At 37.0% G+C, this 13,605-nt stretch overlaps 2 protein-coding genes across 5 annotated transcripts in view; both read right to left on the bottom strand.

Moving 5' to 3' along the window:
• LOC126759048 (anoctamin-1) overlaps window positions 1-13,605 on the bottom strand; it is a 191,295-nt gene that overhangs the window by 68,023 nt on the left and 109,667 nt on the right. The window lies entirely within an intron of this gene.
• LOC126759098 (uncharacterized) lies at window positions 5,158-6,307 on the bottom strand. Of its 2 annotated transcripts, XM_050473708.1 has the most exons (2): window positions 5,496-6,307; window positions 5,158-5,462 (listed from the first exon to the last, which is right to left on the bottom strand). In XM_050473708.1, the coding sequence occupies exons 1-2, from the start codon at window positions 6,127-6,129 to the stop codon at window positions 5,305-5,307; spliced, it is 792 nt and encodes a 263-aa protein (XP_050329665.1). In that variant the 5' UTR covers window positions 6,130-6,307; the 3' UTR covers window positions 5,158-5,304. The 2 variants fall into 2 exon arrangements, with proteins under 2 accessions (XP_050329665.1, XP_050329664.1); XM_050473707.1 differs by having other exon boundaries at window positions 5,158-6,306.

Raw genomic sequence — 13,605 nt, 5'->3', positions numbered from 1 at the left:
TTTAAATATGGAAGAACCTGGATACAAAGGATAGGGACATCCACTTGAACATAAGCTCAACTTACAGATCATTCAAAATCAGATTCGGAGGATGCTTGATCGACATGAATTTGGCACTTTTTTCAAATCAAATACAACAAGGAATCGGAATACACAGGCGTTTGAGGTAGATTTACAAATTAGTATATTTCGAGTTGAAGTTAATCGAAAGGCTCTTTAGAATATGGTCTTCAACAACTTGGAACGGAACATTCAGGTTTAATGCTATCCGACTATTTTCTTTCCATCGCAGGTTTCACGGAGTATGTATTTAAAAAAAAAAATCGTTCGGAAAACTCTTTGTATTTCCACTCTATTTAACAACATTCCAGACTCAGCAATTATTATTTTATTTCAGAAAGCAAGCTATATCCCCAATTACGCTAAAGAGCTACGTATATACCAGTTTTGGTATTTTGCGATATCAGATATAGTTCCGTTACGAAGTCCAGGAGGATTAGTCATCCTTAAGGATGCCTGCGCTTGTCAAAGTGGCCTTGATCTTGCATTTCCTACAGTCTTCTCGATCTGTCAACCCCCTTATACAGACGTGTGCCGTCACCACACTGTGAGCAGCGAGTACTCCAATCATGTTCCTACAATTCCTTCTATCAAAAGCCCGCAGGAACTTTGTATATTTTCAATCTACCGTTTTACACATGACTTATGCAGTTTTGTACCAAAGTAGATCGTTCCATAGCGTTTTGATCTTTCTTGCCATGCTCCTGTTCAGATGGTCATGCAGACAATGCATGGGCTTTTCAATGGTGATTACGTTTTCGGTTGACAGCCTTGCATCATACTTTACAATCTTACTCGATGCCTTTGTGACCTGACTCCTGGTAGAAGTGAAGTCACTTGGTTTTGTCGGCACTCTCCAGTAAGAAAATAATGTCGCATAAATTTTATTTCATTTAAAATTTAGATATAATTTCAGATTCACCACCATTAAGGTGTCGTTTAGGAGATTAGTAAAGGCTTTTCAAAAGATCTAAGCATCAAGCTCTTTCCTTAATCGTGTCTTATGCTTGAGTTTAACAAATTTTTCAGCCAAAAGTTGAACAAAACGATCAATTTGTATGTCAAAAAGCTCAAAAACACAAATTATTTGCCTACAAAAATTAACGCTAGATGTCACCGTCAGCGCTTAAAAGCTCAATTCTCACATTTCAATCGCTTGCAATTGGTCTAAAGCTACTTTTCTCTAAGCCACATATGCTTTTATACCAAAATCTGCGAAGAGCGCATGTATGTGTGGCTTAGTAACTGTTTTTTGTTTCATTCAACATCAAGTTTAAGACTGGTTTCGCTTTCTTGCAGTCGTGGACGCATCATTTCCATATGCAATGGTGCCTTTGTAGGGTCAGCGAAGTTCAATGCCGCCGAGTGAAGACGAAAGTTGAATTTGTAAGTGTTACAACAACGTGCAGCCGAGACCGTGAGTAATGTCAATGCGATTAGCGAGTGACATGTGTTCGTTGGGATTGTTGTGTAGGGCATGGCTATAAATATGTGCGTATGTATTTGCAAGTGTGTGGTATGCAGTTGGTGATGCGCAGTGTGTGCAATGCAGTTGCGCATGCGCCAGCGTTTAGCCACGCATTCTTTTGCATTATTGTAAGTGGATTTTGTTTGAGGTTTTTGGACAACTTTCGAAAATCACTATTTTGACATTTTACATTGTAAGGGATTATTTTATAAGTTTTTTTTTGGTTTATGATACTGTTGAGGTATAATACTTTGGTGCATTTTGTCGCATTCAACAATCACTTTTTTCTGTTTGCGGTTTGATGTCGGTGCTTTAATATTTAATTATTTATTTAGGTGAACATTTTAGTAAAATATGCTAGTGTCCAATGATCGGGCCACATATGACCTTTACTACTAACTTTTTGTATTAATTTGTTCTTATTTTTTAGTTTAAAGTCTTTAACTCCCACACCTACAAGTGTTCTATCGGTTTTAAGTCAAGGGATAAGACAGGCCACTCCATTACATTAATTGTTTGGTCGTGAAACCATTCCTTAACAAGTTTTGAGGAATGTATGGGCTCATTATCCTGCATGAACTCCCATTTTAAGGCCATTTCTTCCTCGCCATAGGTAAAGCATCACCAGCATATTAATGTAATCTGGAGCGCACATTTTTTCTTTTATCCAGAATATTGAACTACCTACTGATGCGGAAATACCCATAGCATGGTATTGCCTCCCCCATGTTTGACAGATTTTATGGGGTGTTTAGGTAGGTAGGGAGTGCAGCCCTGCTGTATTTCGGGCTCAATTAGCACTAACTGTGCCATTTGATGCACTAGTCGTAGACCTTTTTATTATTGCTATCACGTTTCACCTTCTCATTCAAACCATGGTATCGATGAAGCTGCTAATGTCCGATATGCTTTTTGTCGACATCCATTCACGGTTTGGAGCTTGATGGATTCAAAGTGTTCTGCATCGGATCGGGCTAGGCATTCAGAGAGAAAGTGGAAAATTGTTTCCCTATTCCCTACTAGTTCGCAGCCTCGTCAGATGTTGTTGTAGGGCAAACCAATTTTGTACGCATGTTCTCCAAATGGCCAATCTGCTGTTATGTTGGCAGTTAGTCTGTAGATACTTTTCCTGGGCCTATTTAATAAGTCTTTAGTTCTTATCTTGTCAAATATTGGCCAAAGCTGCTTAGTTATATTGCATTTGGTTATATTTTTCCATCTATTATTTGCTAAATGTTGAAATTGTATATTGAGCTATTTCCTGATTGATCCGAGCGGGCTTGGTATTAACTCTGCCTCGGATTCGTTTAGGAAAGCTCCTGCCTTTGCCAACTCGTCTGCTTTTTCGTTGCAGAAAATGTTCCTGTGGCCGGCAACCCAGATCAAGTCTAGCTGCAGCTTGTCTTCTAGTGAGCTCAGTGCCTTCTTCTAGTTAAGGACTATGCTGCAATTAGTCATGGGCTAGGAGAGCCGCCTGGCTTCCGTGTATAAGAATCCATGTTTAGAATCGTAGGTAGTTAGTTTTGGCCATCTTACATATATTTTTCTATCAGATCCAAACAAATTAATTGTAGTTTCATCAGACCATAGTACGTTATTCCAATTTTGACGGATTATGTGTCGCTTTACGTAAGATAGTCTTTTAAGTATGATTTTTAGTAATATTTTGTTTTTTGCTTAGAACTTTCCTAGCTGAACGCGATTTCAAATTCAAAAGCGAAATCGACTAAAAAGGAAAGCGCGATAAAGTATCACAATCAGTGCTCTATGTAATACCGGTTTTATGTACTTGGTTTTATTTACAGGAGAAGATGTTGTTTCTATTATTTTTTTTAATAGTGTATCTTCATCCTAAGACATCATGCGCTCAATTTCATTCAATTTCGTATTGTAATTGGTTAAAGATTGATCTGTCAGACCAATAATCTCTGAGTGCTATGGAAATATTTCGTTAAAATTATTTACTGATAAACAAACTGATAACACGAAATCAAATCGTATCAAAATTCTGCATCAGAGATAAAGAGTTGCCCAACTTATCTATCATTGGAAGTGAGAGGGCAATTCTTAAACGTCAAAACCTCCTGAACTCGATCAGCTGTCAAAGTTCAGGAGGCCAGTTTGAAATCTTACCAAAAAAAATATGTAAACGGAGGGACTAGTTGCATCGTTCAAGACCACTTTTAAAAAATGTAAAACAATCAAAATTAAATAAATTTGTGAAATTTAAATGTATTTGATAAAACGTTTTGTAATGTGAAGCACCATAGTAATAATTTTCAATGAAAAATGATTAGAAACATTTATTGATTGAAAGCTAACAAGCTTAAGTCCTGTTATTAGGTATTGAATGGTCAAAAGTCAGTTGTTTTAACATACCATTAAAATATTTAAATAGATTCTCCATATATTAAACGACCTCTATATAGTAAATTTTAATCGTAGTAAATGTTTGTTCTTTTATTTTAAATGCCCAAAAGTAATTATTTTGTCCAATCTGGCCATAATGGTAAATGTTATAAAAAACGCTTACTTTGAGGCGCTCTCACACTGAAATAAGTTGGGCATCCCTTTATCTCTGTTCTGAATATTAATGGACGAATCTACTAAGGCCATAACAAACTTTTCGGATGAGGTTAATATTGGTAAGGGATTCTTTCGAATTGAATTCAGATGTTTTGTAGTTAGATCGAATCTTCAAAACGCCAAGTTGTGTATTCGGAAAAAATAAATTTCACAAAAATAAATTCATAAAAAATGTCGCTGATTCCAAAATTGGGTAGGCGAGTGTTATGTGGGCTCAGCGACAGCGAAGCAGCTAGTCGTAAAATGTTTGCTAAACGAAAAATCCTCAAAATAATGTTGGATGACTGCAAAATGAAATTGATTGAGATAGCTGCCATTATAAAAATATCAAAGAAGGTATTTGATATATCGTTGAGGAATAATAAGAATATCAATGAACGTATTTGAGATATCGTTGAGGGAAATTTGGGTATGTAAACACTCTGTGTAAAATGGGAATCACGCGAGGTCTTAGTTGACCAATAACCATTGTAAAGTAATGATTATGAGTATTTTTGTATCTTTTCAATCGCATCAAACATTATTTTTGTGTCGAACGCACGAAACATGGCTCCATCATTTCACTTCGAAGTGTAAGCGATAATCCTCAGAGTTGACTGCGTAGGTCGAAACGAACCTGAAGCGTACGAAAGATGCAAAAAGTCAGCTGGCAAAGTTTTAGGAAAGCAATAATATTAGGCGATTATGTTGAAAGAGGAAATACTATCAACAGTGACTACTCAAAAATATTATTGGAACACTTATAGAGAGAAATCGCGGAAAGATGATGGCAAATTTTCATGCGACGGACTTCGAAATACATTGTCAACCATCTTATACTCTGCATCTGCAGTAACCATTACATCGACGAAAAATGTTAAAACGCAGAGACAACTCCTGAAATAATTCTCAACGTTATCGAGCAGTATATAAATTATAGATGTCCTAAACCTCTAACTCAGGTCACTAATTTGAATTATCCAAGCAATCCGTTTTGGCTATTTGGTTCCACTATAAAGTAAGACTAAAAAAAAAATTCGCTTGTAAATGGAAGAATCTCTCACTTTATAAATACAAAATGCTTTATTTTTCTAAAATATGTCACATATCACTTAAAAACAATCTTTATTTTTATTCAAAAATATATTCGTTTATCTTAATTCGTAAAAATTTGAATCTAGTCACTCAACTTCAACACTACTGGCGATTTTTCACTTTCCCCATGAGCTCGAGTGAGCACTGGCCGAGGACTGAGCACTGGAATAAGCACCGCCACCACCGCTACCACCATAACCACCATAGCCACCGGGGCTGCCACCGCCACCACCACCACCGCAGCTATTACAAGTACCGCCGCCGCCACCACCACCTGGATGACCGCCATAACCACCACCGCCACCACTTGGATAACCGCCATAACCACCACCACCACCACTTGGATAACCGCCATTGCCGCCATAGCCACCACTGCCACCGAAACCACCGCTGCTGGCGGAACTAAAGCTACTGGCACTGCTGGATGCATAAGAGCCGCCGAAACCGCCACCACCACCGCCGCCGCTGCCACCATAGCTCGGTCCAAAGCCACCGCCGCCATAGTTGGGTTTATATCCGCCGCCGCCGCAGCCACCAGAGCCACAGCCGCCACTACCACCGCCGCCACCATAGCTTGGTGCAAATCCACCACTGCCATAGTTGGGTTTATAACCGCTGCCGCCGCCGCAGCCGCCAGAGCCACAGCCGCTACCACCTCCGCCGCCGCCATATCCACCACCACCATAACCACCGCTGCTAAAGGAGGGCACTTGTTTCACAGCATACACTTGAATGCTGGGGGTGCCATAGCCACCGTGACCACCACCGCCACCACCAAATCCACCTCCTCCGTAACCACCACCGCCACCGCCACAGCCGCCGCCGCAACCTCCACCACCTCCACCGAAGAGCAAAGAATTCTTAAACTCTTTCAGTTTATGCAAAGTGGGCGTGGCATGGCAGATGCCCAGCAATAATAAACAAATCACTAAACGTTTCATAGCGCGAACCGCGTTAATACCACAATCGAACGGACTTCTGTAGTCCTTTAACTCGTGCGAAAATTTCTCTTATCTAAATTCCGCGAAATCCGTGAAAGTTCTATTCCGTTTGTCGCCTCTTCTTAACACTTGTCAGTTTTTTTAGCGACTGATTTGTCTGGATGTGAGCTCCAGCACATTTATACTTAATCATTTGGGAATTTTATTCTAAACATGTGTGAGCCGACAAGTACCAGCGCGATTCGCTCAATTTGTCGGCTCTGGGGGTAAGGGATTGGTGGTGGTGGAACAGCTGTCGGAATCGTGAGCTTCTGATTTCAATTCAAAATCAAAACAAAAATATAAATCTAAAAAGAAAACTAAAAACATAAATAAAGTGTGGGTGCCGACATCGCCGTCCCTGTCTCATACACAGTTAGTGCTCAGCTCACACCGTCATACCGCTCAAACGGAGTATACATAGTATTTAGCGCTGAAGCTTCTCATCACCCATACCCTGTGTCGTCTTCGCTGATCTATCATTCAGTGACGTGGAACGAATTAATGAGTGGTATACCCAAACCAGTGCTGCAGGTGAGCTACCCACTGATCGTAGATCAGATAAGATCACAGATGCTTTGAGACACTTTTACTGCTGAGATGTGAATTTTGCAATGACATATTTTTGGAATTACTAATAGTCTACTTATAAAACGTGAAAATATGCATTACCTTTGAAGCTCTTAAAGTGTAAGAGACAAAGGTGGATCAAACACGTGCCCAGCTCTACTGGAAATTCCCTTGAAAAAGCATTTTCATATATTATATTAGAGCTATGGCTATTTTTCCAGAGATTTTACATCTCAGCGAAATGAAGACCAACTTGTTCGTTATGCGTTCAGTCACCAAGTTCTGTTGAATAAAGATCATATTTCATAAAAATAAAAGAAATATTGGATAGTCCAGGTCATTTTCATTAAGTAGGACTAAGTTGATCCCAGAGGCGTAGATCACATGAGAAAGTCAAATATAATTCCTAAGTAATTCCGAAAAATTCTGAAGATCAACTAAAACTCTCTTGTATTAAGGGGTTACATGGGTTTACGGGTTCCAAAAAATATAACTTTTTTATTATCTTATTAAACAACTCTAGAATATTGTTCTAAATTTCCAAGTTGATCCGATTAATAGTTTCGGAGCTACAGTCTTGAGAACTTGTGCGCTCGAGGTTAGCTAGGCTAAGTGCGCCGTCTTTAAACACGTTTTTCTCGAAACTGAGTTCTTGAAGTCGGTTGGCAAGATTTCTCGATAACTACTCAACCGATCTTCATGAAATTTTATACAGATCTTTGAGATACTATTCTTAAATGAAGGATTATTTTTTTCGATTACAACTATTTGAAAAAAAAGTGTCGCGTAATTTTTGACTGAAGTTTTCAAGTTTTAACTAAAATACGTTTTTTTCACTTTAAATGGTCCTGTAAAGAGCTTTCCCGCCAACGCGGGCGCATCTTTTTTCCGAGGAGTCGCTGGAAATGGCGTCGCAATGGTCGAGTTTAAAATATTTTTTTTTTGGTAAAAAGTCTAACTGTTTTCAAATACCGACTGTAGCGTACACCTCGTAAACTTTGGCATCTATTTGTGAGTATTCCACTATTTAAATTATAGTCAAACAATTGCAAGTACAGACAATTAATTGACAGGTGGCTCACTTGTTCAGCACTCAATTGCGCTGGGGCCAATACTAACACTCGTAAAATAATTTCTCCTTGCATGTTGTCGACTGGGGAATTCCGTCAACAACATTGTGGCGTCATCGCAGCGCGACTTCCCGCGCATATGCCCATCGGCAGGCTACTGGACTTGATAAAGACCCAGCAGGAAAAAGTATACAAAAGGAAGTATACGAAGGAAAATAAATAAATTTATATGAATTGCTTAAGGTTACCGGAGGTTGTAATTTTGCATGTAGTGTTGCCACTTATCTAGTATAAAATTAACTGAGATACAAAGTATGTTAACTGTTGAAATGTAAGAAAACCTGTTGGAATAGTTGAATTATTCTTATAAAAAATATTTGTTGTTGTTATAGTTTAGAGTTGCCGTATTTCTAAGGCGCTTATTAATATGTATATGTTAGTATGTAATTGGTTAAAAAAGAAGTTTATTCCAATATACATTATAAAGAAGAATTTTAGTAGTATATCTCCCAGATAGACCTGAATTTCCGGGAAAAAATCAGCTATACGTACTGGGGTCCGCAAAATCAGAATGTGTGGCTTGAATAGTTATGGTCCGATTTTGAGAATTTTTAGACTCCAGCTGGCATGCCTCACAACTTGTGTAACTGATTATTGTCATTAGATCTTGATTTGTGCGAAGCGAGTGGGTCTGGTATTGAACGAGGGCAAGATGAAATATCTCCTGTCATCAAACAAACAGTCGTCGCACTCGCGACTTTTACTCCATTTCACTGTTACAAAGTCATATTATTAGTCGTAGATAATCTCTCGTCTATCTGGGAACCAGAATTAACACCAACAACTATGTCAGCCTAGAAATCCAACGCAGGATAACTCTTGCCAACAGGTGCTACTTCGGACGGAGTAGGCAATTGAGAAGCAAAGTCCTCTCTCGACGAACAAAAACCAAACTCTATAAGTCACTCATAATTCCCGTCCTGCTATGGTGCAGAGTCTTGGACGATGTCAACAACGGATGAGTTGTTCAGTTTTAGAGAAAAGTCTGCGAATATTTATGGTCCTTTGGTTTCTAAATTGTTCGATGGAACGATGAGCTGTAATCATATGAAACGACATTGACATAGTTCAGCGAATAAGAGAAGCGGCTACACTGGCTGATCATGACGTCCAATGGATGAAAACGCTCCAGCTTGAAAGTAATCGACAGAATCAGAGGAAAAGGAAGACCTTTACTCTGTTAGAAATACCAGATGGAGAAGGACCTAGTTATACTTGGAATCTCCAATTAGCGCCAAACAGCGAAAAGGAAGAACGACTGTCGCGCTAAACTCGGCTATAATCATGGTGTCTACGCCAATAAAGAAGAAACAGCTTGATTTGTGTACTGCTAAGAGAAATAAGCATATGGAAGTTCAAATTGTGCTCGATAGAAAAGAGGCGTGGTTGTAGTCCGATTACGCCCGTTTTCACAACGTAACATAATATCGTCAGGATAATGTTATGTATCGAATGGAAATTGGTTAAGTGTGTCCGGAGGTATTTATTTTCAGCTAATGTTAACGGTGACATGCCAATCGTTTTTCTGATCCCGGCTTCCGTATAAAACCTTCTTGTCTGTAAATTAATAAGTTCAATAATTTTTAACATGGATTTTCATTTAATGGTGTTTTGTGGGTGTGGCAGTATCTATCTCGATTAGTTTCAGGTGATAAAAACAACCGTTAGGTGAACAAAACTCTTATACTCTGTAGCAAGAGTATAAAAATATTATTGGCGATCTAAGGTTCGGAAAAGAAAGGCTGGTTAAATTTTTAAAGGTTAAAAACTGTTTATCTTGATAAATGGCATAGTTGTAGGTAGTAAAATTTCTGCGAAAAATTGAAAAAACTAAGTTTTTGGGTTTTCATCGCTAACTAAGCTTTTTTATGTAAAAGGTTTCATTTAATTATGTTTTTTTTTCTACTCTTTACCATTTTCAAAGGCTTCAGCACTGGTTTATTGCCCGTTAAAGTTTCGGATAGAAGTTTACTTTATTTATTTTACGGTAAATCATTGCTATAACTAAACGTTGGAAAGAGAAACCATCAGTTTCAGTCACTACATTTCCTACTGGGGTCAACCAATTGAGAATCTTAGGTAAATGTGTGTGTTTTCCCAAGTAGTTGCAAAAATATTTATTTATATTATATTTATTGAGCTAAATAACTGATATTCTGAAATGTTAACAGATCGCTGCGGTCATTGGCGCTGATATCCGTTTTGTGGTTAAGGCAAAGATAATTTGAGCGGTTTTTCTTCAAGTAATTGAGCATTTACTTCAGTCTGTAATTTATCAAACATGTCGAAGTGGAATGGAAAGTGATGACAAAATTGCCGGTGTACCGTTATTAATCGCTTAAAGGCGGATGATATGTCAGCTAAATATCTTAATAACGGTTAATTAGAACTATTTATGTTAGAAACTAGAAATTAAAGTATTAATTTGTATAATATTATTTTTATAATTTGTTTTAAAATTAGCAAAGTTGTCATTCTCATCACTTCTGAGCCTTTAGTTACTTGCTTTAGGCAACTTCGTGGGGCTTCCCTTGTGCCCGGTTTTACCTTACTAAGAGTATATAACTACATACAGCCGCTTCTGTATGTTTTAGTAATTCAATTAGTGCCTTTCTAAATACAAATACAAGTAATTATATTCAAAATTGTGTAATTTTTTGTACTCTCTTGCTTATAGTAGAAACTATAACTACGTAAGATCGCTTTCAAATTGATCGGAAATATCAGAGATTCTCGATTTTCAATTTAATGATTGAGCAAATTTAATGTTATTACCTAAAAAAGTTAGTGAAGATGAGCAGAGTTGCCTTTGTATGTGTGGGTGTATGCTGTACTTTTAGTATCTATTTAATCATATATTTTATTTAATGACTTGAGACTTTTGTAATTCTTATTTGAGTATAGACAAACCAACAGTAATTAATATACTCGTATAAATATATTTGTAAATATATATTTATATTTTTTTCTTACATTTTAGCATATTATATAATTAAAACCGTTTTTTAGAAGCTAATTAAAAGCAACATGTTGTTGTTTATTAGGTAATCGGCATTTTTATAAATATTTCAATGCTCTTTTTTGTGGTTTATGGACACTTTCAAGTTGATTACAATGTATCCATTTTTTTTTCTACTGTCTACCCGGAAATAGTCTAAGGAAACTTAAAAAAAAGGAATATTCTTTTCTGCTTTGCCTCACAATAATTTAATCAAGCAAATTTGAACGTTGCTTTAAGATAAACAAGTATAATAGTATTATTCAAGGTATTCTCATCCCCAATCGATGTCTTCGAAAAATTATGCGGATATTCTGACCTAACGTTATTAGCAATGCTAACCTCTGGACTGTAACCAAACAGCTACCGATCCATATCGAAATTCGACACCATAAATGGAAATGGATCGGCCACACTCTGCGAAAGCCTCACGATGACATTAGCAGAACAGCGCTAGATTGGAATCCGCAAGGAAGCCGACGACGCGGGAGACCAGCCAACACCTGGAGACGGGAAGTCGAAGCAGAAGCACAGAGAAGTGGCTATTCTTGGAGAGAAATTAAATTCATTGCTTTAAATAAAATTAATTATAATTTGTTTATTGAGGCCCTATGCTCCACCTAGGAACTACGGGAAAATATATATATGTATATATATATAACTGCGCTGGCTTAGCAGCTTGGAATAAATGAAGCAAATTTTTGATACCCCGTTCAAGAAGTGAATCGTTTTTCTGTAAGGGCGTTCTGCATTGGCCGGAAAAAAAGGTATTCAGAAGAGACTAGGTCTAAGTTACAAAATCAGGCAGATGAAGCAAAATTTTTCGCTATTTTTTAAAAAGTTTCTAACTAGTTTGCAACATTGTGTCGATCGTTGTCAATATGAGAACTTATTGCCTCGTGTCTAGTCGTTTCGTTCTGGGCGATTTTCGGCAATCACTCTCTTTGATTGTTGTCGGAAAGGTTTCCGCTTCAATGGTTTCACCTGGTTTTAGGAGCTCGTAATATAGCACCCCTTCTGATTTCACCAAATACAGAAAATTACATTGGTGTCATGGATATTCGGCTTTGGCGTTGATTTGAGTAGTTCACTAGGCTTCCCATATGATTTTTTGCAGTTAGAGTTTTCGTAATGAACTTTTTTTTATCATCAGTCACAATACGTTGCAAAAACGGCTTCTTTTTGTAGCCTTCTCATCTCTCTAGGTTTTTTGTCTTAAATTTATACGTCACCTTATTTCCTTGTTTTTGAAGGTATGCGGTTGCTTTTACGCAGATTAAAGTGAGCACTTGAGTGACTTCCAAGGATTTACAAGGTAACAATCTTCATGGGGTATTTTCTCATCTTAAAACTTTTTTGGATATCGAGGGCGTTGTTTGTGTTTCAATCCAAAATCAACGCTTTTACATCGTGCAGACCACTTTTGGCACATTCACTCAGTGAGAACATGTTTACTATAATCTTCCACCAACATACTGTGCCTTTCTGTTGAGTCCTCCTATTTGAAAATCATGAAGAAGCACGCCGCGTAAAAACACTTTTTCAGACACAAAATTTTGAGTGAAAAATATTATTGTTGCTTTAGCTTCAAAAGAATGTTTTAAGCTGAAAAGGATGCAAAAGGACAATAGATTTCCAAACTATGTTAGGAATATTGGAACAATGGAATACATAATTATCAATTATGCCACTATAGGTATAATAATAATCTTGGTAATCGCAATAATCTATGGCAACTCTCATTCGAAAATTATCGGAATCCGAGCATAACTTTTCAAGCTTATCGAAGCCAAATATGAGAACATCAGCGCCTTTGTTTAAGTTCATAGCGAAAACAATGTAAGATATCGTAACGAAATTAAGTACTAGTCTTTTCTTTACAATAACATTGTTCCACAGGAAAAATGTGCAAACCCGTTTTAGACTTTCCCCAATCCACCTATATATTTAAATAACGATTTCAAAACTTCCGTTTGACTTTATGCCGTATATATCGGCCACAAAACATATAAGATAACTGATTCAAATAAAAAAAAAATTAAAATCAGTTCCTGACTTGCCATAGATGCCAAAAATAATAGAGATTTCAACCTCAAGCAGATCTTATCTTCAAGTGGTCGGTCTTCAGCAGAAGAACCCAGCACACCTGATTGTTTTCTCTAACAATTAAAAGGCGACATAAGACATAAAGAACCCTCCATATAATGCACGTGAACTAATTTAGAAGTTTAGTCAAATATCTACCAAAGGGGTTCTAAAAATATGTGTGGATCTGTGAAATAATGTTATAGAAAGCGTAAATAGACTTATGAAGAAATATTGTTTGGTTTGTAGTCAAAAAAATCTAATTTTATATTTTCGAATATAAGATACTTATAATACTACTTTGAGTTAGTTTTAATTTAGTTTAGCAATGTCATTGCTATAGTAGTCTTCATCTATGCTTTATTAAATGCTTTTCAGTAAATTTTCAAACAAAATCGTTTCTATTAATAGCACTTTGATTAAGTGTATCGTAGACGAAATATTATAGAAATTATATGGGTATTTTTAGAAGCTTACAGAGCAAAGCAGAATGCAATACAGTCATAAATATTAATTATTGAGCAAGACATGCCTTTACGGATGTTCAGAATGAAATAAAATGAAAAACTAAACTACTTTGTTAAGCTTTTGGGAGTATTAGGGTGGGCCAGTTTGTCTGTACTCTATTTAATTTCCAAATGTTTTTAGGGAGTA

This window comes from Bactrocera neohumeralis, chromosome 5, assembly GCF_024586455.1.
Source record: "Bactrocera neohumeralis isolate Rockhampton chromosome 5, APGP_CSIRO_Bneo_wtdbg2-racon-allhic-juicebox.fasta_v2, whole genome shotgun sequence".
NCBI lineage: Eukaryota > Metazoa > Arthropoda > Insecta > Diptera > Tephritidae > Bactrocera > Bactrocera neohumeralis.
Note: the sequence above shows the minus strand (reverse complement) of the source record. Positions and strands in the feature narration are given on the sequence as shown.

What these genes read in the sequence shown, in the direction of transcription:
- LOC126759098 (XM_050473707.1), bottom strand. Translation starts at nt 6,129, where the DNA reads ATGAAACGTTTAGTGATTTGTTTATTATTGCTGGGCATCTGCCATGCC.